Consider the following 27,082-nt stretch of genomic DNA (forward strand, 5'->3'; position numbering starts at 1 on the left):
GAAATGAAATACAGGCTATGCTACAGATTTTAGACCTTACATAGATAATACGAGAGCATATGAACAACTTAATGCCAACATTTAACCACTTTAAATGAAATGGACTGAATTTCTTGAAAAATACAATAACCAAAATTGACATATGAAGAAGCAGAAAATCTGAGTAGCCTTAGAGCTAATGAGGAAATTGAATTCATCAGAAATCTTCCCATAACATGAACTCCAGTCCCAGATGGTTTCATTGGTTAATTCTGTCAAACATTTGAGGAAAAAATAATAACAATCTTTCACAAACTTTTTCAGAAAACAGAGGAGGGGGAAACATTGCCTAAATTATTTTATGAGGCCAGAATTGCCCAAATACTGAAAACTTATAAGGATATTACACAAACCAGGAAACTACAGATCAAGAACCCTCATGAATATAGTTGTAAAACAGTTTCAAAAGTTCTTTAAACATTAGCAAATCAAATCAACAATATATAGAAGGATAATAAATCGTGAATGACCAGGGTTTATTCCAGAAATGTAAGGTTTGCTGAACAATTTGAAATTCAATCCATGTAATTCATCTTGTCAATAGTATTAAGGAGAAAAGAATATGATCTTTTTTAATAGACAAGAAAAAATATTTGACAAAATTCAATTGCTATTCATGATAAATTTTCTGAGCAAACTAAGAATGAAAGGTTAATTCCTCAGTCAGATAAAAGGCACTAAAGAAAACTATACCGGTAACCTCATATAAAGGGGTGAAGGCCTAAAGTTATCATCTGAGATATGGAAAAAGGAAAGAATGTCCATTTCCTGCACTTCCAGTCAACATTTCACTGGAGTTCTAGCCAGCAGAATAAGCAAGTAAATTAAATAAAAGATCTAAACATGGGAAACAAGTAAAACAGTTCCTACTTGCCACTGGTATATTTAATTGGATCTAGAAAGCAATTATTGGAACTAAAAAGTGAATTTAGCAATGACTCAGGATACAATGTTTATATACAAAATCAACTGCATTTTGTATACTAGTAGCGATCAGTTGGAAAACAAAATTTACAAACCCATTTATAATAGCTCAGATACTGCACAAAGGAAGATAGACTAATGGCCAATAAGCACATGAAAAGATGCTCAATATCATTAATCATCAGGAAATCACAAATTAAAAACACAATGATACATCATGTCATGCCCACTAGAATTACTAAAATGAGAAAGACTGATAATACCAAGTCCTTGAAAGAATAGAGCAACTGAAACTCTCATCCATTGCTGGTAGAAATATGAAATGACACTGCTACTTTAGAAAGCAGCATGGCAGCTTCTTGAAAAGGTAAACATTCACTGACCATATGACCTAGCCATTCTTTGGATGTACAGCTACAAGAAGTGAAAGTGTGCCGACACAAAGATGCATTCGAGAATGTACATAGCAACTGAATGGATAAACCAAATGTGATACAGCTATACAATGGAATACTACTCACCAATGAAAAGGAATGAACCAGTGACAAACGGAATAATATGGATGAATCTCAATGCCATTGCACTGACCAGATATAAACTAGTATATAATGTATGATGCCAGTTATAAAAACGTTAGCTTAAGCAGGTACATATGCTTGTGACACCACTTTTAGTTTGCCTGTCCTGCTACAATAAAGTACCACACAGCTGCTGGGTGGCTCAAAACAACAGAAATTTATTCTCTCACAGTTCTGGAGATATCTAAAGTCATGATGTTGCCATGACCATGCTCCCTCTTGAAGCTCTAGGGAAGACTCCTTCCTTGTTTCATCCTAGTGTCTGGTGGTCACCAGCAATCCTTGCTGCTCCATGACTCATAGCTGATGCCATTTCATCATATGGCCTCTTTCCCCAAGTGTCTCTTCTGAATCAAACCTTTCTTTCCATGAATAAGCACCCATCATTACATTTAGGGCTCTCCCCAATCCAGTATGACCTTCTCTTCAGTTGATAAGATCTAACATGATCCTATTTCCAAATGAGGTCACATTCATAGGTACTGGGGATTAGGACCATATCTTTGGGGTAGGCATAATTCAACCCACAACACTGTGACCACAGTCAAGATAATGAATGTATTCACCCCCACCAAAAGTTTCCTAATTCCCTGACAGAGATGCTCCTCAAAGCAGAGGGGAAAAATCCCCTGACTTCTTCCTTCTTCCTGTATCTAATCTCCTGCCAGTATCTATTGTTGGCCAAACACCAGAGAGGGTCAGTGAGCAGCCAGGGCTACCACATGGCCATTCCTTGTGGAGAAGAACACAGTTGGGGAAGCAGGAGACTTAATTGCTTTAGGATGGAGTTTCAACAGGAAGGTGTGTTAGATCCAAGGCAGTTGAGAGTATTTGCAAAATGTCTTTGCCATGATTTCAATTTTGATCTAAACAGGGAAATAAAGGCCAGAGGGGGCTCTAGAAAACCTGCATTCAACTGGTTACTAGGGGGAGGTTTTCTCATACCTCTGCTTCCTACTTAGGGTATGTGTTTAGCTCCAGAAGTTCTCCAGGATAAGCTTGGCACACCTTCCAGGATCATCATTTTGGGGAGAAAATTTGGGTGAAGACATTTTGATTCTTCTTAAATAGGTACTGTGACATGTCACTTCTACATTAAAATAAGATGAACTGTTTCTGTTTTTTTCACTGATATGTCCCTCATACTTAGGACAGAGCCTAAGACCTAGCAGATAGTCAATGAATATTTGTTAAATGAATGAATAAACGCATATATGAAGGAGCAGAATGCAAAATTTCCATAGATTATCAAGATAAATTGAAGGATTCCAGAGAAGACTCTTTGGTGGTGGTGGTTCTGCTTTGATCTCCTGTCTAGACTGTGGGGTGGGGGTGAGGGGAATGAGGATCACTATCATTTACCTGTGGGGGCACTTGAGTCAGAAGACCTGACTTAGGTAAGGGATTGCTATGAGCCCCCACTGACCTCCCCAAACCAGTGTGCCCACTAAATGCTGCTAGCATTCTTTACCACACCAATAGCATATGCTTTTGACCTACATACGCAGCTCCATACTCACACCAAACTCAGACTCCCCTCTTCTCTGCTAGATTGACTGGCCCCATCCCTCTCTCATCCACTGCTGGCTTCTGCTCATCTCCTGAACTGGCAAATCTGAGGGCACAGGTTGTAAGTCAAGCTATTATATAACCGGAGAAAAAAGTTCTTTTCTCCAAAGATATATATATATATATATATATATATATATAGAGAGAGAGAGAGAGAGAGAGAGAGAGAGAGAGAACACATAGATAGATAGATAGATAGATAGATAGATAGATAGATAGATAGATGATAGATAGGAGAGAGAGGGAAAGTGAGAGAAAGAGAGGTCTTCCAAGTCTCTATTCCATGGGGGAGGAACCCCTATTGCTGTTTCCAGAGTCTTAGAAAGTTAGCAGCAGCACAGACTTTGGGGCTCTTCTGAACTGGGTTGAGAGCCCAGAATACCACTGATTTGGAGTTAGAGCATTCTCATCTGTAAAATGGGGATGCTCTCCTTTACAGAGCTGTTGTTACAGGTGACCCTGTACTGCGAGCATGCAGCGTGGTGCCTGCAGCATGGCGAGGACTCTGTCAACGTTAGTGCTCATCAAACCTTTGACACTCCTTCCAGGGACAGGCAGGGTCTACTTCTCTTCCCCTTGGATATAGGCAGGTGAAACAGTCTCTCTCTCACTCTTCCTCTCTTTCCCCCTCACTCTTAGAACCGGGTCACCCTGCCAAGATGAAGTGTTCTGGACAAAATCTCAGCTGCAGCTGATCTAGCATCAAAAGCCAGACATGGGGATGAAGATGACTCCAGCTCCACCCACAGTCTGACTTCAGCCCCATAAGGGACCTCAAGTGAGAACTGCCCGGCTGGCCCCCCTCAAAACCCTAGGACCAGAGATAAAATAATGAATAAATAAATCATTCATGTTTTAGGCTGCTAAGTTTGGGGTGGCTTGTCCCTCAGCAATAGGTCCTCTGAACTGGTAGAAAACAAGAGCCAAAACCTGTAGCTAGAAATCCCCCTGCCGCCATCTCTCAGACCCGAAGTCCCCGGGGAGGTGAGCAGGGCAGGTGAGCAGGGAGCAGGTGATTGCTCTCCACAAGTGGGAGTGAAGCTCCTGGGGACTGACTTACGCAGCAGGTGAGTCTGAAAGGCTTGGTGGGCGTGGTGAAGCAAGCGCTCTGAATGGGGTCCGGGTACCTGCCGTCGTTCCACTGAGCCAGGAGCGCGTCTCGGTGGATGGTCACCCCCACGGCTCTGAGCGCGTCCTCCACCGCGCTTTCCACTGAGTAGTTGTTGATGCAGGTGACGGTGGAAGTGGGCGGGGGCTGTACCAGGTGGATGTAGGAGCCCCTCACACCGACGTTTAAGAGTGTCTCCACTGTGGTGTAAGTGTCAATTGTATTCCCATAGACAATTATATTCCCTGGAACAGGGGGTAAATGCTGAGATACACGGTTGAAAAAACAAACAAACAAACCAACACCCAACAACCTTCTTAGTCAAATGCTAATAATGCCAAATTGTTCCCTATAACCTCCTCCTCCTTTCAGCTGCTGGAAGCCAGCAGTGTTACCTAGCAACGATGACCAAAAGATAATTTAGTAAAGAATTGGCACAAAACATCCCACAAAGTAAGTCAAGTACTTTTAATACAGAAATAGGACATTCATCTACTGGCCTGTAATTTGAAAGTTGAAATTATGCTCAATGGAACCATCTGGAATAAAACATTTTATCTTGTTTCGGTTCCCTAGTCATTACACTTAAGGAAAAAAAAATACTAAAGTTTGCAGTATCTGCAAATTTTTCCTAAGCGATGAAAAAGGACACTGGTTTAAAAAAAAAAAAACACACCAACAAACCCACATAGTCATGGCTGTGATGGTACAGATATTTTAAGTATTTAAGTGTTGAACTGGGTTGATTTCAAAGAACTCCTTCCCTTTTTGAGAACTAAAGACTAGAACATTCTACCTTTCAAAGGATAATTTTATGAAGATTCATAATCTGATTTTTAGAAGTAAGGTGTCAAGACTAGGCAAAAGGGACTGCAGGGTATTCTTTCAGTCATAAGAATGAAATCGCAACATAATCTTGAAAAATTTCCCTGTGTAAGAGCATTTAGATGGTAACAATCTAAACTACATATTTATATTTTAAAAAATACTACAGAGGTAATTACATATGTTATTCCACTAATTTCATCAGTTTTAAGATCAAACTATCAAATGAGTGAAATGTATTACATGCTATGTATATGCTATTTTGAATTGGCATTTTTACCTTTTTACAAAGGAACTGCTGTAGACTCACTTGTCGGGCAACATGTAACAATTTTACGACAAAATGATTCATTGAAAATCTTTTTTTCCTCATTTATGAAATCGTATTAAGATAAATTTTACAAGGCAAAATAAATGGTAAGTGTATTTATTCAATTTGGTTGGATAAAAGATGCAAAAATCTATTTCCATCCAAAACTGAAAGAATGTAATGGCTTGTCTTACTTGCTTAGAGAAAAGAAGGAACTAGGATAACTTTCAGATTGCTTCTTTGAGGGTAACAGCATCTAGAAAGTTCTCCCATACTGCCTGTTGCTCAAACACGGAATGACAAGAAGGCATAGAAGCCAGGGAGTGGGGTCCTTTCTTCCTGTCTTCACTTAGATCCTCTAATTTTGTGGCTATGATTCCTTCTATTCAGATGCTCTAATGCAACATTCCTCGGTGGGCTGCATTTTCCTTGGCTGAAAGAGCCAACATTTTGCTTAAATTATTGAGGCTTCCACCTGCTGTGAAACATGAATATTAGCTGTCTGGCACAACAAAGAATCAGCCTGCCAGGAAAGCCAAAACTTGAACCTGAAACTGTCAAAGGTTCGAGGTCTTCTGCCCTTTTAAAATAAGCATGTCAAAACAACATTCATTTTCAGAGAAACAAATTTGAGTGTTTAGGCCTCCACACAACTCAGATTTGAATATTTTTTCAGTCTCTTTATGTTAGGTTTTAGTAACTATACTGTGAGATGGGCTTTTTTCATTATAGGCTCAGGGGACCCAGGGCCATGCAATGTTGCTGGATACTGTCTAGCAAGGATTGCCCACAGATTGTAAGCAGCTGAAGAAGACAATGTTTTTCACTTGCACATCTGCAGGCTGGCTGACGTCAGCCCAACCAGCTCCACATTGTGGTTGGTATCAGGTTTGCACCATGTATCTTGCATCCTCCTTGGACCAAGAGATACCTGAGGCACGTTCTATTTATGGAAAGGTGCAGGAGGACAGGAGGGCAAGAGCAACGTCTCACTTTTCAAGCCTCTCCTTGCAGTGGGTCCACTAACATTCCACTGAGCAAAGCAAGTCACACGGCCATCCACACGATCAAAGGAGTGAGGTGCATACTCTGCCCACTGTAGGAGGGGAAAGGGTGTGGATATTTGCCAAACAATAGTCCAAACTATTACAGTCATACTGGTCATAGTAAATAAATGCTTATGTAATGCCATCTAAAAGTTTTCATTGAAACGTGTTTTATAAAATTACTTACATATATTCCTCTCAATACCCACAGAATATAGTAGAGTCTCATTTTAATATAATTTTGTACAACATAAATAAAAATACATCACAGGTCAAACCACATCCCTTCACAAATATAACAAAACCCCATGTGACAGAGTCAGCTTTGCCAGTTCCATCTCTTGCCTTTCAAATGCTTGCACTTTTGGGGTACCTGGCTGACTCAGTCAGCAGAGTACACAAATCTTGTTCTCAGGGTTGTGGGTTCGAGCATCACATTAGGTGTAGAGATTACTTTAAAAAGTAAAATCTTTAAATATTTGCACTCTCAGGGGGATTATTCTTTCCAAGATATTTGTGCAATTGTGAGATCTTTCTATATCATTTTTCACTCTACTTTGTAAAGAATTTTTAGAGTCCACTCATGTTTATCTTGTGACTCCTACACACCAGGCACAAAGCCAGGCACTTTGCTACACCATCTATTATTGCATTATTACTTTCATCATCATCAGTAATAATAGCATAAGGTATAGAGTTGTGAATCTCTATGTTGTAACCCTGAAACTAATGTAACATTTTGTGTATCAATTGTACTCAAACAAGAAAAACAATAACATTTAGAGCTGTTACCAATAACACTGGCTTCACTCAAATGCCTGGCAAATAATTTTTTTTCTATGTAAAGTATGAATATTTATTTCAGGCTTTAGATCCCAATCGATTTCAAAAAACAAAATCTGATCTTTTCTCCTTAGAGTAGCTGAGGCCCCCTGTGTTAGGATGATTTCCTGGAGGCTGAAGGGGCTCTGTGCCCTTAGAGAACACATTTTATCAGGCTTATAGCACAAAGTCCCTGACGCCCACTGTATCCCAGCCTTAAGAAGGGAAAGGAAATAAAATTCACCACCATGGGGCTGATTGAATGCACACACACTAATGTAAATGAGCAGCTAAACCTTGGCAAATTTTTTTAAAAATGTTTGTTTTGTGGGGGTTTTATATATATTTTTTCCATTTTCTTTTGCTACTCAGCATATGCAGCATTTGTGAACTCATTGGAAAATGAGTTCCCAGCTTTAAACACATTAAATGTCTCGATGAAAGACTATTTAATTCTTCAAGAATCTAAAAACAGACCAAACGTGTTTTGCTGTGAACACTCTGTAGAGACGAAGTGAGGCAAGAGTTTGGGTTTAAAGAAGGAAAAAAAAAAATCAATATAGTGATGGAAGGATAAAGAATGCAAGAATTCAGACATTCTGTGGAGGATTACTTTCTCTCTATTAAGAGGTCCATAAAAAGAAGCAAACTGAGATCCATAAGGAGAGTCAGGAGGAGCCATGTTTGTTTTTCCCACCCCCAGTGATAGGTTTTTTGCTGAGGGGCCACCGCTAGGTCCCCACTTGCTCCCCTCCCTTTGGCCTGAGTCGGCAGGGCAGTATGGGGCACTGAAGGACTCCTCATTCCCAGAATCATCATCATCATAGCAGTCGGCATCTTCCTCCTCATCTTCATCATCGATGTCACCCTCGTACAAGTTGTCATAAAGCAAATCTGAGCTGTTGTCATTGGAAGGCACTTTAGTTTTGATGCAGTATTCCACCAGGCTAGTGGGGACCTTCACTCCATCTTTTTCTGCTTCGGCTTTAGTGGCTGAAACCTGTTTCCTAATGATTTCAGCATATTCTCTGTCTTTTCCTTTACTGTCCCTCCATTTCCTGAACATAACCAAAGCATCCACATTGGCTGGGGAGAAGGTGTTGGGCTCATTGAGCAATGAGATTACATTTAACAGAATAGTCCTGACATTCTGAGTAGGATTCCACCTTTCAGAGGGCAGTTCTCCACTCTGTGGGTCATCTACAGGTGGATGAAGAATCGAAATGCATACATCTCCATTCTCATAAATGTTGGGGTGCCACATTTGGTCAAGAATCTGAAGGTAGGTGGTGAATATGGGTAGTCAATAGGAAATTTAATGTGTGCCTTGAAGTAGCCGCCTTCGTAGAGGGTGTTGGGGGGTCTGAAGATGGCAACCTCCCAGTTGTAGAGGTAGGACTCATCCACCAGGGTGATCCGGCAGCCCTCCACCGGCTCCTCCTGCAGGGATTTCAGCTCGAGAATCAGGGCCTTCTGCGAGCTGGTCATCTGCTGCTGGGCCATCGTAGCGGCACGGGGCTGGAGCCCCAGTCCTCTTGCACCGGCCCGGCCGGACGAGGCCCCTCCCCTGAGCTCGCCCTCCGCCGGGCCGCACCGGGCCCCTGTCTTCACACACCACGCGGGCCGGACCAGGCCCCAGACGGCCCGTGGGCCGGCCTGGGTCCTCCTCACACATGACGCGGGCCAGGCCTTTTTCCTCACACTCGGCAAATAATTTTTTGATAAGCTAACAGCAAAAAGATAACCATGGAAATCATTCATAGGCTAAGCAAAGTCTTATATTTTGGGGCCTCCCCCAGAATAAAACTAGTAGACAAAGATTTTGATTTTTAATTTATTTCAGGACAAAACAACCTAGACACAAAAATATGGTTACTTATATTTGTCAAAATAATTTTCTAGCACAGATGGGATAGAACAAGTACTTTCGAAGCCCTTGGGTCAAGACCTTACTACAGCCTGTGGTTGTGCCTTGATCTAAGCAGACATTCCAGCCTCCAGCCAGGTGAAGCCCCAGGACGCCCATGGTAGTCTTGTCTCTACCTTTCTTCCCTGCCTTCATCACATCCCTGTCTACATGCCTAAGATTATCTGTGAGATGACTTCAAGTTTGCCCTGCCTGCCATGTTATCCCTGGAACCTTGCATAGTACCTAGCCTACTATGGGTGTAATAAAATGTTTCCTGACTGCACACATAGATGAATGTTTGAGGTTTTATCATACAGTTGACCGTAAGTTAATTGGGCTTTAATTTTTGCGGCCAGATTTTCCTACTACATATTTCTACTTGGTATTCACTATAATGTTGGCGCTACTTCATCCAACCATAAGATAAGCTGTATACCTGAGATTTTTAAGACAGAAGCATGTTCCCCTTCACAATGTTAGATTTGGTTATTAGGTTTCCAATTAAGGCCCACAAAATCCTACCTAATCCTAAATGTAACCAAAATTGCGTGTGCCTACCACACAATGGCATGAAGTAATACTTCTGCCATATTGGTACGCGCTTAAACCCAAGGAAATGAGAATGATTTATGAGAAAGTTAACCCTTGTATAACTATCATGTTGTGACAGTTGGGTCAATTTTTAGCTGAATCAAAGAAAGAAGATGGGGAAAAAGGAAATGTAGAGAGAAAACAGAGGGGGCAGAGAGACAGAAGAACAGAGAAAGCCTTGGAGATACAGATTTCTTCAACCACTGGGTAGGTGAGAAGAGAGTTTAAAAGTAGGTGAAACAAAGTGGTTTCCAGGCTGAGGGGAGAGGATGGGTGAACTCAGCCATGAATAGTAACAGAAGAAAGGGCTTTGCCTCAGGGAGATATTGGGTCTGACAGCTTTATCATAGCCAGAATGTATGAGATAAGATGCGGTAGATGGGGTTCTGTGGGTGCTGAACACCCTGACAACTGAACAGACAGGGTGAGCCAGCCCCCGGTTATGTGGGACCCCTGATACATATTCATGTATGGCATGCTTTTAACGCCAGACAACTTTAGTTAGCCAAAGATTTACTTTAATCGACATATTTCCATGATGTAGGTTCTTTATGACTCATGGAGTCTCTGCAAATGGTTATAAGGAGGGTAACACATTGCAGGGCCCTCCTTCACATAACTGGGATATCATATATATTCTTTTGACTTTTCTACACATAGATGATGCAAATAGAGTGGGAAAGCTGGGGACTTCCCCTGCTTATCAGTTTTATGCTAGAAAATCTCGGCACTGTCTTCTCCAAAGCTCAGTTAATCTAAGGATAAGAAATGACCTGTTTTTGCACTTGATCGGATAGGTGACAGAGGTACCACAGTGGGCTACCCTGCTTTGAAATGGCAAACGGTAACTGATGATTAGAGCAGTCTGGGTGAATTTTCAATAAACGGTAATAGAATACAATCAGAGCAGTTTTTATGGTAGGCCAATCTTGGTTGCTCCTTTTAGGGAATAAATTATGCATTACTAAGATTACAGATCTGAAATGGGAAGCAGATCACAAGGAAGGCATCATTACAGAGAGGACCATATGAAAGCTCCAGAAATGAAGGTTGGCAAGGGGAGCACTCACTCATTCCCTCATGGCTAACCTGCAGCAACCCTCCTGGTGAAATGTGCAAGGCAGCTGCCAACAGGAGAGAGGGGTTTCAGTGTTGACAGCCCAACTGGGGAGAAGGGGGGGCAGTGAGGTCTCAAATCACCCTCTGCAAGCTGTCAATTCTCCATCTCAGATCAAAAAAGCACTAAGATTTGTCATTTAAAATGTTGGCAGAAATGGAAAGGTGATCTTCTTGCTTTTTGATACGTGCTCTTTGAAGATATAAATGAAAACACTAGCAACTTTGATTGTGACCACCAAAGTAAGGCAAAGACCCTCTAACATTTCAACTATCATAATGGACCCAGATTTAGGAGGTTCTTCAATTTATCTTAATCAGAGGGGAAATGAGGCCAGTTCCATCATCCCAGTTCCTGGAGGAGATAAATAAGTTTCAGAGGCTACAAAATTTACTAATATTTATTTATTTTTTAAAAGATTTATTTATTCATTTGAGAGACTGTGCAGAGCAGGGAGGAGCAGAGAGAGAAGGAGAGAATCTCAAGCAGACTCCCCGCTGAGATCTGAGCCTAGTGTGGGGCTTGATGTGGGGCTCAATCTCATGATGATGAGATCATGACCTGAGCTGAAATCAAGAGTTGGACACTTAACCAACTGAGCCAGCCAAGCACCCCCAAAATTTACTATTATTTGAAAGTACCAGGACACCTGGGTGGCTCAGCGGTTTAGCACCTGCCTTTGGCCCAGGGTGTGATCCTGGAGTCCCGAGATCAAGTCCCACATCAGGCTCCCTACATGGAGCCTGCTTCTCCCTCTGCCTATCTCTCTGTGTCTCTCATGAATAAATAAATAAAAGATTTAAAAATAAATAAAAGTACCATGGCTTTAGAGAAATGAAATGCTTAAGGTGACCTCCCTGTTAAGTTCAAAAAACAAAATATGGTTTCAAATTTTTTAGATATGGATTTGCTCTAAGAGTGATGGAACAACCTTTAAATAATTTTTTAGTAGATGCTAAAAAAGTATTTTATTCTTTTGAATTGAGTGCTTTAATTTTAACCCCCTAGAAAGTATGTATTTCACTATCATGCTCAATACTCTAAAGATGAAGGATTCTCCAGGATGAAAACCATCTAGTGAAATGAAGAAAAGGAAGGGATTTCTGGATTTGGTAGTCCGGCCATGAAATCACACCTCAATGTATGATGCAGTCTGTAGAAGAAATCAATCCAAAATTTATGCACATTGATATTAATATGAATTTTTCTTCCTAGTTAGTATATGTTTAAGGCCAGATAAAACAAAAACTATATGCTATATTTTATAATTTATGTATTTTAATTATGTCTATGTATATTTATATATTCCATTGGATTTTAATGAAGAATTATATTTCCTTTTTTCCACTTCAAAAGAGACATAGAGTAATTATCTATGACCTCATTCATCCTCAGAACAGGCCCAAGAGATATGTTTTACTATGCTCTCCAGAAAACTAAGGACAGATTGGCTAAGGATCTAGCTCCAGGTCACACAGCAAGTAGGTGGTTCAGCAGAACTCAGACCTGCCGAGTCTGGTTTCAGAGTGCTAATACAACTACACTATATTTGCAAATGGACATGTAACATATTTCTAATTGGCATTTAATCTATATAATTAACTTTAGCAAATAACTAGATAATGAAAGAATTTAAAATAGATATCATAGAATATTAGTAAATTATGAAATAAACATTCATGTAAAAAACATATAATGTCTATAAATAGATGAGAGAATGTTTTTATTTTTTATTAGTCAAAGCATAAGATTTCCATGACCCAAGCCTGACCTGTCTCATTTTGCTCTGCCAAATAAAAAGGGAAGATCATATTCAATATAACATAACAAAGCCTTTGCTCGGTGATTCATGCATTGGAATTTTAATGTTATACTTTTCCTAACAAACATGCTTTTAATAAGGCAGTAAACTGTATTTAGCTAAAGATGAAAATAATTGATCCATTTTGGGCCATTAAGGGCGTTTTATTTATTTATTTTTTTTACTTTACTTTCATCTTACTTTTCATTTTCATGGAAAGTACAGAGGTAATAGCAGATGAATTTCAATTAGTTTCAATTAATGCCATAAACTGTTGTAATGTATTAGGTTGCTGGGTTCCATCTGAAACCCCTGGCGGAAACCTGCAGGTTTTGTTTGCAGTTGAAAGCAGCATTTGAGCTGGTGATGTCACCTATTCTCAACAACACTGGAGCAGTTCTAATAGTTTAGGATAATTTACATCTATAAACCTATCCAACTCTAGAGCCCAGAAAACAATTTCCTTCAGACTGGGCTAATTCCATCACAGATCAACCATTTCTCCTTTGGAAGTGGAGGCAGGCAGGATAAAGCAACCTATGGATGGGGGGTGCTGCGGGCAGTGGGGATGCTGTATCTGTAGTTTCAATGGGTAGAAATTCCAGAGCTGACCTCTCCTACTTACCATCCATTGCTTCTGCTACCCAGCATTCACCTGTCTTTCTAGAACAATCCCTTTACCATCCTCAACAAACAAGCCCCACCCCTCATGTCCTGGTACTTCAACCAAGTCAAGCCTGGTGTGTCCCAGGATCCGATGTGGGATTCCAGGATGGACATGTGACCCAGTCACAGCCACTGAGACACAGGAGATTTTTTTTCTCCGACTTTTGTAGGAAGGGTCCTGTTGTCAGCCCTCTCTCGCCAGCCCCACCCTGAACTATTGAGAAAGGAGGAGATGAGCACCCAGGGAGCAAAAGCCAACTATCATGAAAGATGTCCACATTCTTCCCTGTGTCATTACAGTGACAAGAAGAGGAAGCAAGAGCTGGCAGGCGGAGCGATGGCAGTGTGTACAAGAGTGCAGTCCTGCTGGTTCTTCATGAAGTGCCAGGATTCTAGTTTCTAGCTTCAGGTCCCATCATCCCATAACTGATCTGAATATGAGCTAGAAGTGGCGGCAGCAGCCCTCACCTGCATGCACGGCCCACCCACCTTCAGCGGGCTACACAGTCTTCTCCCACCTGTTCCTTCTGGATGGCTTTCTCTCTACCCGATGGGTGCCACAGACAGGAGGTTCACCTTCCTCAAGTGCTGTCATGTGCACTGGTTATCCCCCTTCACTAGCTCCCTAACCTCTAAAAAAGTAATCAGTTAAACCAGCTGGGCCCTGCTGTCCTCCACCTGCTGCCCTCTAAGGGTCTGTCCGGGACAATTCCCACTCCCCCAGCTTGTCTCTCTGTTTAGTTACCCTGCTGTTCTTTAAGGCTGAACTCAGTCCTCTTTCTCCAAACTGCTGTTCTAGGGCTCTCGTGAAGGACCCTGTGTCTCACTACAGCTGGGTCGATCCCTGGTATACGCGGATCTCCCATTTTTTGTGTAGACTGTGTCCTAGACTGTGCTATTATCAGGGGCTGAGACTACACTCTGGGTAACCCTCAGTGCAGGGCAACAACTTCGTGGCACCTAGCAGTAGTAACGATAATGCAGATGGCAGCCTGTATTACTGAACTCTTACTATGTGTGGCACACTGTCCTGAGTTGGGCATGAAATATAGTCCTCACAGCAACCCATATGAGGAAGATATGATCTGGAATGGGACTAATTAAATTCAAGTTTGATAGGACTCTAATTGTGGAAAAGCTACAAAGAGAAAGAGCTTCCTTCAAGCAGGAGGTTAACATTTTTCTTCCTAACTTTTCTTATATGAAAAGTCATTGGAAAAGAAGCACCACACAGAGTTGAATTAATGTGGCAGGGTTGAGTTTCTCAAATGTCTCCCAGAGCCTGGGCCCAGCATTTGAGAGTTAGGAGCACCTTCTTGAGAGATGCCCTGGGAATGTCATTAGCACTGAACTTGGGGAAAATAGCCTACATAGAAGACAAGAAACTAATTTCTATATACTTCTTATCTTGGTTGTTCAATAGACAAAACAGGCACTCAGAGGGGTTTTATGCAGTGGTTGATGAAAGACATTCTTAAATCTTGCAAAAGCATTTATTTCCCTTTAAGTGGGCCTCTGAGTAACACCATCCCTGACAACTAGTCAAGTGATCAGAATAGCACAGATGCTCTTCCCCCATCTAACAACCAAGAGCATGAAAGAATAGGCATCTGAAGGAGAGCACAGTGCTTGTTGTTTGGAGATTTTTAAATTCTCTGCCATAAACGTTCAACCTAAAGAACCTGCACTGCCACTTTCAAGGGGCTTTTTTTGGCCAAAATACTCTTTATCCCTAATGTCAAAAATAGGCAACTGTTCAAAGTTAAAACACTGCGGGATTGGTGATAGTCCTAAAACACACTGCATATTTTGTGTTGAACCATGGACTTTTGAGCTCTCAGGGAGTTTAAGTTACAATTTGAGGCCCAGACTTGATGAAATGGTAATGATTTGTCATAAATCCTATGCATAAAAGCAGGTTCTGCAAACTATGGTTCATCATCTATTTTTGTAAAGTCTTACTGGAACACAGCCTTGCCCATTTATTTATGTATTGTCTTTCTTGCTGCAATGGCAGAAATGAGTGGGTGGATAGAGGCCACAGGGCCTGCAAAGTCCAATATATTTGCTATCTGAAGTTTACTGTAAAAGTTTGCAAATCCCCAAATTAAGAATTCCTTAAGTCTATGTGGATCATAGGGCAGTGATTTAAAAAAACGACTAAAATATTGAAACCGGTTTAAACACATACAGATGCAAAACCGAAAACAATACCAAGTTGTGAGGCAAATGTGAGAAGACTTTGAGAAGTTTTAAATCTGAGTCCAGTGTATATCTATGTATCTCACCTCTGCCCAAAGGTTCCAGACCCACTTGGTTTTATGGGTTATTTCTGTCTACCTTTTAGGTTACACTACGTATTTCAGACCCTAGAAAAATGCAGATAGCTTCCAAAAAAACACTTGGTGAGACTAGCATACCCTTTACTGGACATGTAAAGCTTATAAGAGAAAATGTAGGCCAATCTGACTTACATTTAGATCAAATAGCCTATAAAATATTAGCAAATCCAGTAATGTACTGAATCCAGTAATGTACTGTGTCACTCGAGACCCATTTTTTCAATTTCTAATGGAGTAAGTGTAGTAACATAACAATAAGTTAATTAATCCCTAAATCTTCCACCAAAAATCAGGAGAAATTATATTCAATTTGAATATATTAATTATATTAACTAGTATCATTAAATTGTATTTAAATAATTACATTAAAATTAATACATTTAATTTTACATATTGATCCCCAGATGATAAGTACTTAATGTTTTTTCACATCCGTGGATCACCTGGAACTACAGGCTGTCATGGGTAGTTGTATAAGCCAACCCAGTCACCCAACCTCCCTGGGGTCAGTGATTTAGGTTAAAACAAAGGGGCTGCACTTTGTCATCTTCAAAACTTGACTTCCAGATTTCAATTAAGGACAAATAGGTAGCCAGGCCCTATTTTGGTTGTTATACTAGTCAAACAATTTCAATTTAATCCAAGCAATAGAGAAGAAGATGCTTGAGAAAACACTTTTGAGTGGCAGAGGCATTTGTTCAAACCTTTTACTGTCTCATTTCGATTCACAAAGTGGCATACAACTCGAATATGTGTGTTTTGTGCACAAAACCCCAAGAAAGAGAACAATGGATCAGGAAGGGAAGAAAAGAGCCCTTCCAATGCAGACCTTCCTTTTTCTTCCTAGGTCTTTTCGGCTTCACAAAAGGAGACATATTTTCCATATAATTGCTAAACATGTTTGCTTATTAAATTATTCTTTAATTAGTTAATGATTTTAGCCATGCTTTGCTCTTCGGATATTCATTTTGTGTAATAAAATAATTATAGATAATTAAACTATCTCAAGCCTTTTTCTTTTCCCCAGCAAACATGCGGGGTATCCAAAAATGACAACAAGTTGTAAATTAATCTGGAAAACAAAGCATGACAGATGAATGATTCGGTTGGAATTAATTAGGCACTAATTATATACTGGAACTAGATGAAGAATGAGACTCATTATAAAAATAAAAAGCGATTCTGCAAAGATGCACAGTTACCAACATCCTTACCTTCTGTGATGATGGAGTTGCTCCTTATCCAACTCAGGGCCTTACAGCAATCTTCTTCATCATTGAGAGTGAAATGATTGCGAGGAACTTTATCGGTGTATCGCTGCTTCCCACTGTTTGGAATCTCTCTGTTTGTCGGGTGTTGATTAATATCAGCCCCTGTAGGGCATGGGACCTGAGGTATGTTACAGAGACGTGCTTATTTCAGTGGTAGTAAGTGAGGCACTGACACAGCAATAAATACATGAGTTAATTTAATTAAATAACCATAGCAATGTCTAGCATAGGTATGCCTTTTTCTGTCCTCAGATACAATCAGGTTTTACTTGAAAAAGAAAAAGCAAGAACCAGGTGGAATGACCACTCAGAGACAATTCTCAGAAGGCATTGCTCTGGTTATCTAATGCCACATAACAAATTATTCCAAAATCCAGTGGTGCAAGACCACCATTTACTAGGCTCATATGTTCTGTAGGTCAGTAATTCAGACAAGGGCAAGGTGGAGGTGTCAGCTGAGAAGACTCATAGGCTGCAGGTGACTTGATGGCTGGGGGCTGGATTCATCTGGAGATAAACCATCTCACTCCTTTATTTCCCTCTAGAAAACATGCCAGGTATTAAAAAATGATAGCAAGTTGCCACTATAGGTTCAGCAACTAATGCTAACCTCGGACTGGGATCTTGGCTGGAGTGCTGGCACAAACATCACATGTGCCTCTCCATGGGGCTTGGGCTTCATCACAACATGGTGTCTGGGTTCTGAGGGCAAGTGTTCTGAGAGAACCAGTACAAAGAGCTCCATGTTTTTTTCTAACCTAGTCTTGGAAATGGAGGAGTGTCCCTTCTACCATGTCCTGTTCATGTAAGTCATCATAAAAGCCTGGCCAGGATCAGGGGGAGGGACCCTAGAATCCATCTCTTCAGCCAGAAGTGGCAAGGGCCACGGAAGCACACATGGAACAGGATTTGGAATAGCCATTTTGGTCAAAAAGTCTGCACAGAGGCAATTATATCAGGGGTTGAAATCCAAGTGCCTAGAGGGGATAGGCAGAAAAGAAAATGAAAGAAGTGGACTACTATTTAGGCATGAAAAGTATAGAATTATTTTTCACTTTGTCAGAGAAATATTCTCCCTCTCTTCTTCCCTCCCTCTCTCTCCTCTCTGTCTCTGTCTCAACACAACCCTCTGAGGAAAACTTCTGTTCTTTCCCTTTTGACACAGACACGAGTGGAGGCAGACACTTGCTCGTGTATAGGAAAAGCAACAGTAAAAACATAAAGGCTGATGCTTGTCTTTAGTGTTGAAGGTACTCTAGCAAACTCGAAGGCCCAGGCCCTGGCCAGCATTTGGCCACAACTCAACTCTATACACTTGGTGCCACGGTAGAGTATGGGTTCAGTGTGGCCAGATCTGATTTCTCAGGAGATGCCAGATACTTTTTTTTAATGTGGACTCGATTTTTTCATCATTTTGGTTCAAATTAGAATCAAATGCCATCGTGAAAGCCAAGTAAAATAGCACAGTGGCATTAGTTTGCCCTATGGGCCAGCAACTCACTGCTCTGATTTTTATTTGGTGACCAGGAGAGATTAAATGGAAGAGAAGGGGCCTGTACCTGGAGCGAGACTTAAAGGCAATCAAGGGCTCTGTGAGAAGACCTGCACCAGCTGCCTTGCATACTCGTGTCGTAAGGCCCACTGGCTGTGAGTCAGGGATCATTTTACAGAGATGATGGGCAAAAATTTCACTTGCAATAGAAACTTCTGTGGGTATAGAGGAGATTCTTTCTCCCTTGACAAGTGCAGAAAATGCCTTTTATATGGGGTAGATGTGAATGCTGGCTGGTGCTTGAAGAAACCAGGCTTCACTAAATCTCAGATAACATTTAGGAAACTTTTTGGTTATGTCCTTCCTTAATAAGCCTTGTAGATTATTGTGATGCATTTTATTCATTTTCAAATAGGATTAAATAGCTTAAAAAATCAATTTTTAAAGCTACATGTCCTTTCTCTTAAAGAGCCTGCAGTAAAATTACATTTAGTAAAAAGGAACAACTCAGGAATTAGTGGTCATTTACTGCAATTACAATTGTGGAGGTGAAATTTTCTTATTAGCAATATTATTTGTTTATTAGCAAAAACACAATAAATTTTGGCATTTTCATATTCATAAGTATTATAAAGCAGTCCACATAAGGCTCCAGAAAATGATTTCATATGCATAATATTGAATGCTGTAGCTTTGGAGGTTCAAAACCCCATCAGAACTCCAGTGAGCACTGTAGTATAAAAGAAAATGAAATTTAGGTAATAGTACACCCATCTAGCAGGTCATGCTTTAATGAATCAGGAAAGTCCTTGGTAGAAAATGGCAGCACTGAAGAACAAATTGAGAGCTACTCAATTTATAAAACTTTCAATGAGTTATCATTCCTAATGGTAAACGTTTTCATGAAAAAACAAGGAAGGGGGAGGGGCAAAGAATAAGGTCCAAAATGACAATCAGCTTACCTACTGCCATCCTAAAATGTAATTGCATTCTGATAACCCATATGATTCTCATGTGTACCTAGAATGCAGAAGTGTTTTTGCACACTTCTAAGTTAAAGAATTCTAGAAATTAAAGGAAAATTAATGGGATAATGTAGTTTTCATATTCACACAATGGCATTTTCACACACTAAGCAAAACTAGGCAAAACTGAAACTAGGATTTTAAATCCCAAGGCCAATTACTTTGTCCACACAGAACTGAGAACTCAGTAAATTAAAAAAAACCTATGGAAAAAAATCATATTATTTCATCAAAGTAAGGGAGTGAATAAAATTTAATAGGAAAGCATGGGTGCATTTCACATACTAGAGTGTTCTGCTGTTAACTAAACTGCTGCTAATGACTGGCCAGTAGTGGGCGACTTGTCGACCATCCCATCAGATGTTTGGAATTGAACAGCCCAGCAGCCCTCACTGATGAGAGCCCTTCAGCCCCCCATTCCCTTAGCAAGTTAATAACTTATGGTGGCAGGGCCTGCTGGTGGCCCCCTCAATATACATCTTTCTTTCTTTTTTCTTTCTTTCTCTCCCTCCCTCCCTCCCTTCTTTCTTTAGTAACAGGCTCCTGAAAATACACCTAGCTGGAAAACTACATTTCCAAACTAGTGACCTAACAGGTATCAAGAAATTTATTAGCAGGTGTCCTTGGGTGGGGCAATTGGAAAAGTCATTCTGTTCTTGTCCTTCCTCCCCCCTACCTCTTGCAAATGGAATGGCTGGAGCCACAGCAGTCACCACAAGATGCTGAGAATGGAAGCCATTTAGTAAGGATGGAAGAACAAAAGATAGAAGGGTCTGAGTTCCTGATGCCATCAGGGAGCCACCCTACCGCACCTGAATTGCTTTTCTCCAAATATTTTTAATGAGAAAGAAAGAAAGAAAGAAAGAAAGAAAGAAAGAAAGAAAGAAAGAAAGAAAGAAAGGTAGGTCTGTGTTGTAAAGACTTTAAAAGCCACCAAGTATAATTCCCAAATCACAACTGTGAGTGAAGGAGGGTGGGAGGAGAAAAGGAGAGGAAGAGACAGAGAAAGAGAAAGAGAAGAGAGAGACAGGGACAATAGTAAAGAACTCAGTTTAGAGCCCTCATTTAAGTCCCAGTCTGTCATTTTGTCGTCATCTGACCCTAGACAAATCACTTCAGCTTCACTGCACCCTTGGCTCCCTCATCCATTAAATGGGGATGCAAGCAGCATGGACCTTACCTTGGAGACTTCCTGCAAGAACTATGTGAGTTAACACATGTGGCAGTCCCTCAACCTCTGTCAGGTGTTCCTACTGCCTTAGAAGGGCCCTGCCATGGCGTGCTCGCTGTCTTGAAGGCAGGACATTCCCCCTTGGAGGAGACCCTGACTCTTAGGAAGTTGTTTTGTAGGATGAATAAGCACTGTATTCCAATTATGTCTGGTGGTCCATCTTCAATCGGCTTCCCAGGGCCTTGATGTACCAGTCTGATCTGTTTTCTGCATGCACACACCCTTCAAGTATTTGAGGAGTGCCATCCTGAATCCTCACCCCTGTGGCTAAACATCTGGGGTGACTGAGAGTCTCTGGATGTGCTTTAGCTTGATTTTTCCCATCTTAAATGTGACTCCAAGAAACAAATACTCCAGGGCACCTCTGTTTTTGTGATATGTTCTTTGACATGATCATGTTCAACATGGAACGAGCTCCTCACCTCTGTATTGCTGTCACGAATTGTACCCTTTGTTGACATTAGTATTTTTCTTTCTCTAATTAATTCTGCTTTGTTGGATATAATATTGTTGTTTGCATTGATACCTTTTGCTGGTGCACTTTTCACTATCATTTCATTTTGAAACCTTGGGTGTAATTTCATTTGGTATTTCTCTTATACTTTGAATTTGGTACAAACACAGAGCCTTGCTGTAACAAGCACTAAAACCATGGCATTCCCCATTGTAACTGTTATGTTTTCTAATGCCACTCTGGTTTATACTGTTTAAAGCACTGTGGCTATTTCTTTGTTTTCTTCCCTGGGGTCACACGAATGTCCTGTCTTATCTCTTTTGGGGTTCATAAGGTGAATTTACTCATGCTGTTCAAAAGCATTGTTAATCTTATTCTTTCTACATATAAGAAAATTAAATTATTACCTTTGGGTTCCTCTACTTCAGACAATTCTTATTTCTCCCTGGCCACCTCTCTCCCTATTTTCAAACAACTTAGTCTTAATTAGATTAGTCTTAATTAGATTTAGATTGGTGTTCATTATTACTCACTTTGCATTTATTCTCAGACTTACCAACAGACTTACAAACTTTTAAATTATTATCTTTTAATTTAATAATTAAATTAAATAAGTGACCAATGCTTGTCACTTATCTCTTAAATTACCATGAAGTCCTACATTTTCCTTTCTGCCTCATTTATTTGGAGTACACATTACAGAACACAGACAGAAGACCATTCTTCTGAGGCTTTACACACAAAATAACAGCTTTTTGCTGTCTTCAAATAGACTTTGGTGGGCATATAGTTATTGAATCACCACATTCTCTTCAAAATTCTGTGGCTAGTTTCATGTTCTTATGCTATTTCTTCCTGGAAAGGTAATGTTGAGGTGCCTGTCTTCTTTTTGTTCTTTTTGTGGGGGAAGGTCGGTAGTCTGTTATTTTTTCTCCTGAAATTTGTTCATTTGTTTTTCCCTACCATTCCCACAGAACCAAAATTTCATCAGAATATAACTAGCTGAGAAAATTTTTCTTGATTTTGCCTGGAATGTGCCCAAGTGGACAATACGGTGTTTAGGCAAGGAAATTTTTCTCCTAGCATATCTTTATTGTCTCTATTCCATTTGCCATGGTGTCTTCTTTGAGAAAACCAATGATCAATATACATTGTCTCCATGTTGATCACACCTTCTCATCTCTTCTGCCAAATGTATCCTTTGCCCTTTGCCCTCTGCCTCTGCTCTCCAGGGGAGCTTGGTGGTTTGTCTTCAGCATTTAATATTAGTCAGCAAGTTGATAGGGATTTAATTTCAACCCTTTCTTTCCCATCTTCCTTTCCATATAATAATTCTGTGGCCTTCTCAGCTCAGCTTCTGCTCTTCAGATGGCTTTAGCCCCCATTTCGGAGCCTAGGTGATCAAATTGTACGGAGGAGGATGAACCATGCCTACAGTGTGTGTGTGTGCTCGTGTGTGAATCATGCATTTTGGAATATTGAGAAGAGTATGCTCTTTCTCTGATTTTTTCAGATGTTGTTCCCTTTCTCTTATTTCACATTATTCTTTTGTTCAAGGAGCCTCTTGCTACCCAATAAACTCACACCAAAACAGTGGCTTAAGCAAACACCATTTTATTACTTTTCATGATTTTGTGGGCCAGAAATGTGGGTAGAGTTTGGCTGGGCAATTCCTTCATTCCATCTGTTAACAACAGAAGTCACTTGGTGATATTCAGCTGGTGGAGGGTCCAAGGTGGCTTCACCCATGTGGTGGGTGCTTTGTCAGTGATGGCTTGGATGGCTGGGCTCAGCTGGAGAACCCATGCATGGTATGTCCAATGTGATGATCACAGGGTAGGCAGCTGGACTTCTTACATGGCCTTTCAGGGCTCTAGGAGCCACTGTTGCCACAAACAAGGAGATCCTGCATGGCCCTTGACTTGCCTCAGAAGTCACACCACATCATTTCCCTTGTACTCATCAATCAAGACAGTCACAAGCCTGCCCAGATTCAAGGGGAACAAATGCAGACCCCATCTCTTGGGATGTTATTTTTCCCCTTTAATCATCCCAAACACAGTGAGGTCTCTTCATGATAGTGCTGCTCTAGGACATTGGGGGTACCTCTCAGCTCTTACATCACAAGAGCCAAAGTGGCATATGCAGTTCTCTTTTTAGCTGTTTGTAGCAGCTCTCACCTGGGCCTGCGCCATTCTGGATGCCCTGCTTTTTTTACCCCACCAAGGACATAATTAGCCTCTGTGGAGACCACATCATATTGCTGACCCACATCAAGGTCAACATAACTAACATTCCCAACTCACTCTCTTGCCTGGTGGGATACTCTCGCCCCACCTGCTGGCTTTTAGGGAGCATCAGCCCTTTAAGAGTCCTCGAGAGTTAACAAATTTTTATTCTTCCTTTTGCTGAGAGGACTCAAAACCTGGGACGGGGAGGCATCTGTCTGTCTCTCCATGGCTCCCCACAAGCTGTGGAGACCTCAGTTGTAAGCTATTTCAGAGCTTGTGCATGAGCACTGGCATGTGCCCACCAAAAAAAACCCCACCCAATCAGTAGGCATGGTGGGAAGGGGGGTTAGCGGGTACCGAATATGAGCTAGACAAAGCTTCATCTTCCAAAATGGAAAGGTCATAGATACTATCAGGAGTTGACAGGTCAAAAATAAAACTTCTTTAAATACATTACTTGGAGTTCTTGGGTTAACTCCTAAAGGAACTAACAACAGAAATCCCTCCAAGTGGTTGCCCCTAGAGAGAGGGCTTGGAGGAAGACACAAGCCCCGCAGCACAGTGTAATCTTTTATTTTGTGCATGGGTTGTCTGATTAAAAACTTAAATGATATGTATTTGGATATCAAAAATATTGCTTAATATTTTAGAATGATTCATGCCATTTAAGGTTCTATTTAGAGGTTAAAGTTTGTGATGATATTTTATAACAGGTTGTCTTCTTGCTTTGGATTTAAGCTTTATTTTCATCATTAAACATTTTTTATTTAAATCACAAAATTGGGACAGAACCATGGGAGAGTTGAAGAGAAGGAAATAGGAAAATGAATAAGAACTGGAAGCCCTGCCTAATGAATTCAGCAGCTTTTTTTTGTATCACTCTATGTACCTTTAATTTGTATGGTCCTTCTGGAAAAATTAAATTGGAACTCCTTTTATCACTTCTTCATTTCATTTTTCCCGTTGTAAAAAGGGCAAGAGCTTAACGTGCCACAAACTAAAGCTGCAGGGGCAGCTGGACACACATGGGCAGATGCCCGAGGCTCTGGACAGCTGGCTGGGTCTTCCACTCACATTTTCCAAAGTCCACGGTCCCAGGCTGCAGCTGGAATTCAATGGGGCAGGTGGGGAGGGGGGCAATTCAGTGGGGCAGGTGGGCGGGGGGCAAACTTAAGGGATGCACAGTGTTTTCTTTCATTTTAATGCTTTTTTTTTTCATTTTAATGTTTAAAAAGAGGAATACTTAACTATCCAAAGAAGATATTCCTCCAGTTTGTGTTTATCCTTTAACCAGAAAAATAAATCCTTTTCTACACTGTGAAAACTGTATTTCTTTAGTAGCAACACTAGAGGCGGTGGCAATAGTAGGAGGAGGAGGAAGAGGTGGAGGAGAACCAGAAGCGATCACTCGGAGGCTGGGCCATACTCAATGTGGCCCGCTCAGTAGCAGTGCTGGCCCCACATGGAAGCTTGTTAAAGCCACAGTATATGAGCCGCCTCCATCCCTTGCTCAGAACCTGCTTTTAATGAGATGCACAGGGGCTGTGTGCACACGTTAAGGCTTGAGAAGTGCTACTCTAAGGTATGGATGAGAGATTCTAGGTCGAGTAAATTCATGTCCTGGTTCTTAGCCTTAACTTAGAATCATCTGGGAGTTTTTAAAAATGCTGATCACTGGGCTCCATCCCAGAGTAATTAAAACAGGGCCTCTGGCAGGTGGGACCTAGGCATGGGTGTATCTCAAGTGTCAATGTGTAGCCAAGGCTCAGAACATTAAGTAAGTGATGCTGGGAGTTGCTAAGCTGTCTGCCCCCACCGCTACCACCTGCTGCCTCCTCCTGGCTGGGCTCTGTAAGGAAAACCTGCCCACATTTCCCCTTGTTAAATCCATGACCATTCACAAAATGGCCTAAGACAGTACCAGAGAAAACATGGCAGTGCCTGGGGTAGGGGTGGATTACTCCATGCTTGTCAGAAACAAACCCCTATAGGAAGGGCTATCCAGGCTCCTGGAAAAACATGTAATTAAAAGACCCTATTTTTGAGTTACAGAATAAATCTCTTTAAAAAAAAAAAAGATTTTATTTATTTATTTGAGGGAGAGAGAACATGCAAGAGAGTACAAGGGGGAAGCAGGCTGCCACCAAGCAGGGAGCCCATGCGGGGCTTGGTCCCAGGACCCCAGGATCATGACCCGAGCTGAAGGCAGGTGCTTCACTGACTGAGCCACTCAGGTGTCCCAGTATATCTCCTTTAATTAAAGAAATGCCCTATTTTTGTGAACCACATGAAATACTAATGTGTGTTGCAAAGTACAAATATTAAAATTCGCTTCCCTAAGACATTGGACAGCTTCTGTTGTTTCCACAATGCTTTCCTCAAATGTGGTTTTAGAATTTAATACAAATGGAAAGCATGGTCACTGGGTAATCAATCAGTCACATTTCCTAGTTTTATAACTGAGAGACAAAATAAAATAAGGGTTGACAGAAGGTGCACATGTTTGAAATACTTTTGCATGAGCCCGTCACCACCGCCAAATGTTAGCCTCTTGAGGCATAAATTAATTTACCACAAATGCGTGCCGGGTTGTGTCTGGATTCTGCTCTGCTGAGCAGTAAGTGTTAGACTTTTGGACAACAGCTTAAAGAATGACATTTCTCCAACTTGCTGTGATTTTTACCCTTGAGCAGAATGTTTTTCTTGGAATGGATTTCCAGGAAAGGTTTTGGACATAATTCTGGTCATGTGTGCAGGCCTTGTGGGTGCTTTTATGAATAGAGTGGCAGCTGTCCCGGTGGGAAGGCTTGCTCTCACCCCCTATAACATGTGCCCCAGTAAACACATTAACTATTAATCACTGAGATCTTGTGTGTGGCCTCACCTGGTACTGCTGCCCGGTGCAGAGGATGAGGTGATCGTAGAGCACAATTTCCTCTTTGGAGACCACCACGTGCTTGGCTGCTCGGTCTATGGCAGTCATTCTACCAACCACCACATTGACCCAGGAGCACAGTGACATCGAGGCATAATCTTTATCATTAAAACAGTGGCTGCAGAGAGAAAAGCTCCATCAGTGACATTTGAGCAGCTGACAGTGGGCATTAATTAGACATCTGGTGAGCTAGTGCAAGTCCCCTAGTGGGCCAAGTCTGTGCTCTTGCTGTGAGTTTACCAGGACCTCGGCTAGATTCTGGGGTATTTTTTGTTATGAGACACGTAGTCACAGATTGACATCGTCCCATTAAAGCTAAATCGCTGCACCTGGCATAGGCCGGTCTACACAGGGAGGGCACATGCTCGCAATGCATCTGTGTCTCTGAAATCATTAATATATATACTCTTTCTTCTGCTTTTATTTCATGGTGGGGCCATGCTTACTTTAACTGCCGAATTGTCATGTGAACCACAGACTCAAATGGAATAAGGAAGAAGAAAGTGACATTGCTGAGGGTTCCCAAAGGCAGGGGTCAAGGTCCTGAATATTGAGAACACTTCATATTTGCTAGTGTTCTTTCAAAAAATGACTCATTCTTAGAATTAGCATATGGATTCAGGCCAAAACACCTATACATTTTTAGAGAAGATGTCAATTAGGGAATTACGTTTGCAGCGAGGGTAGTCCCTAGAGACTTTTGGGATTCACTCTGTGGGGCAAAGGTGATTTATGTCCAACTGGTATTTCTGCAAACAGTGCATCCAGGGCGCTCAGGTTTTCTTCTCTGGGTTCC

General features: G+C 41.2%; 2 protein-coding genes across 10 annotated transcripts in view; both read right to left on the bottom strand.

Annotated features, from left to right (window-relative positions):
- Nucleotides 1-27,082, bottom strand: part of CFAP61 (cilia and flagella associated protein 61) — a 278,254-nt gene that overhangs the window by 67,479 nt on the left and 183,693 nt on the right. For all 9 annotated transcript variants that reach the window (XM_049100272.1, XM_049100274.1, XM_049100273.1 and 6 more), the window contains 3 exons: nucleotides 26,236-26,404; nucleotides 16,862-17,036; nucleotides 4,171-4,463 (listed from right to left, as the gene is read on the bottom strand). In XM_049100272.1, the coding sequence (XP_048956229.1) occupies nucleotides 4,171-4,463; nucleotides 16,862-17,036; nucleotides 26,236-26,404 (637 nt within the window). The remainder of the gene's footprint in view (nucleotides 1-4,170; nucleotides 4,464-16,861; nucleotides 17,037-26,235; nucleotides 26,405-27,082) is intronic.
- LOC112673345 (ubiquitin-conjugating enzyme E2 R2-like) lies at nucleotides 7,229-8,883 on the bottom strand. Its single transcript, XM_035705792.2, is given in 2 exon segments — nucleotides 7,229-8,487; nucleotides 8,490-8,883. Coding segments are annotated over 2 exon segments (1,044 nt in total). The 5' UTR covers nucleotides 8,725-8,883; the 3' UTR covers nucleotides 7,229-7,678.

This window comes from Canis lupus, chromosome 24, assembly GCF_003254725.2.
Source record: "Canis lupus dingo isolate Sandy chromosome 24, ASM325472v2, whole genome shotgun sequence".
In the NCBI taxonomy this organism is placed as follows: domain Eukaryota; kingdom Metazoa; phylum Chordata; class Mammalia; order Carnivora; family Canidae; genus Canis; species Canis lupus.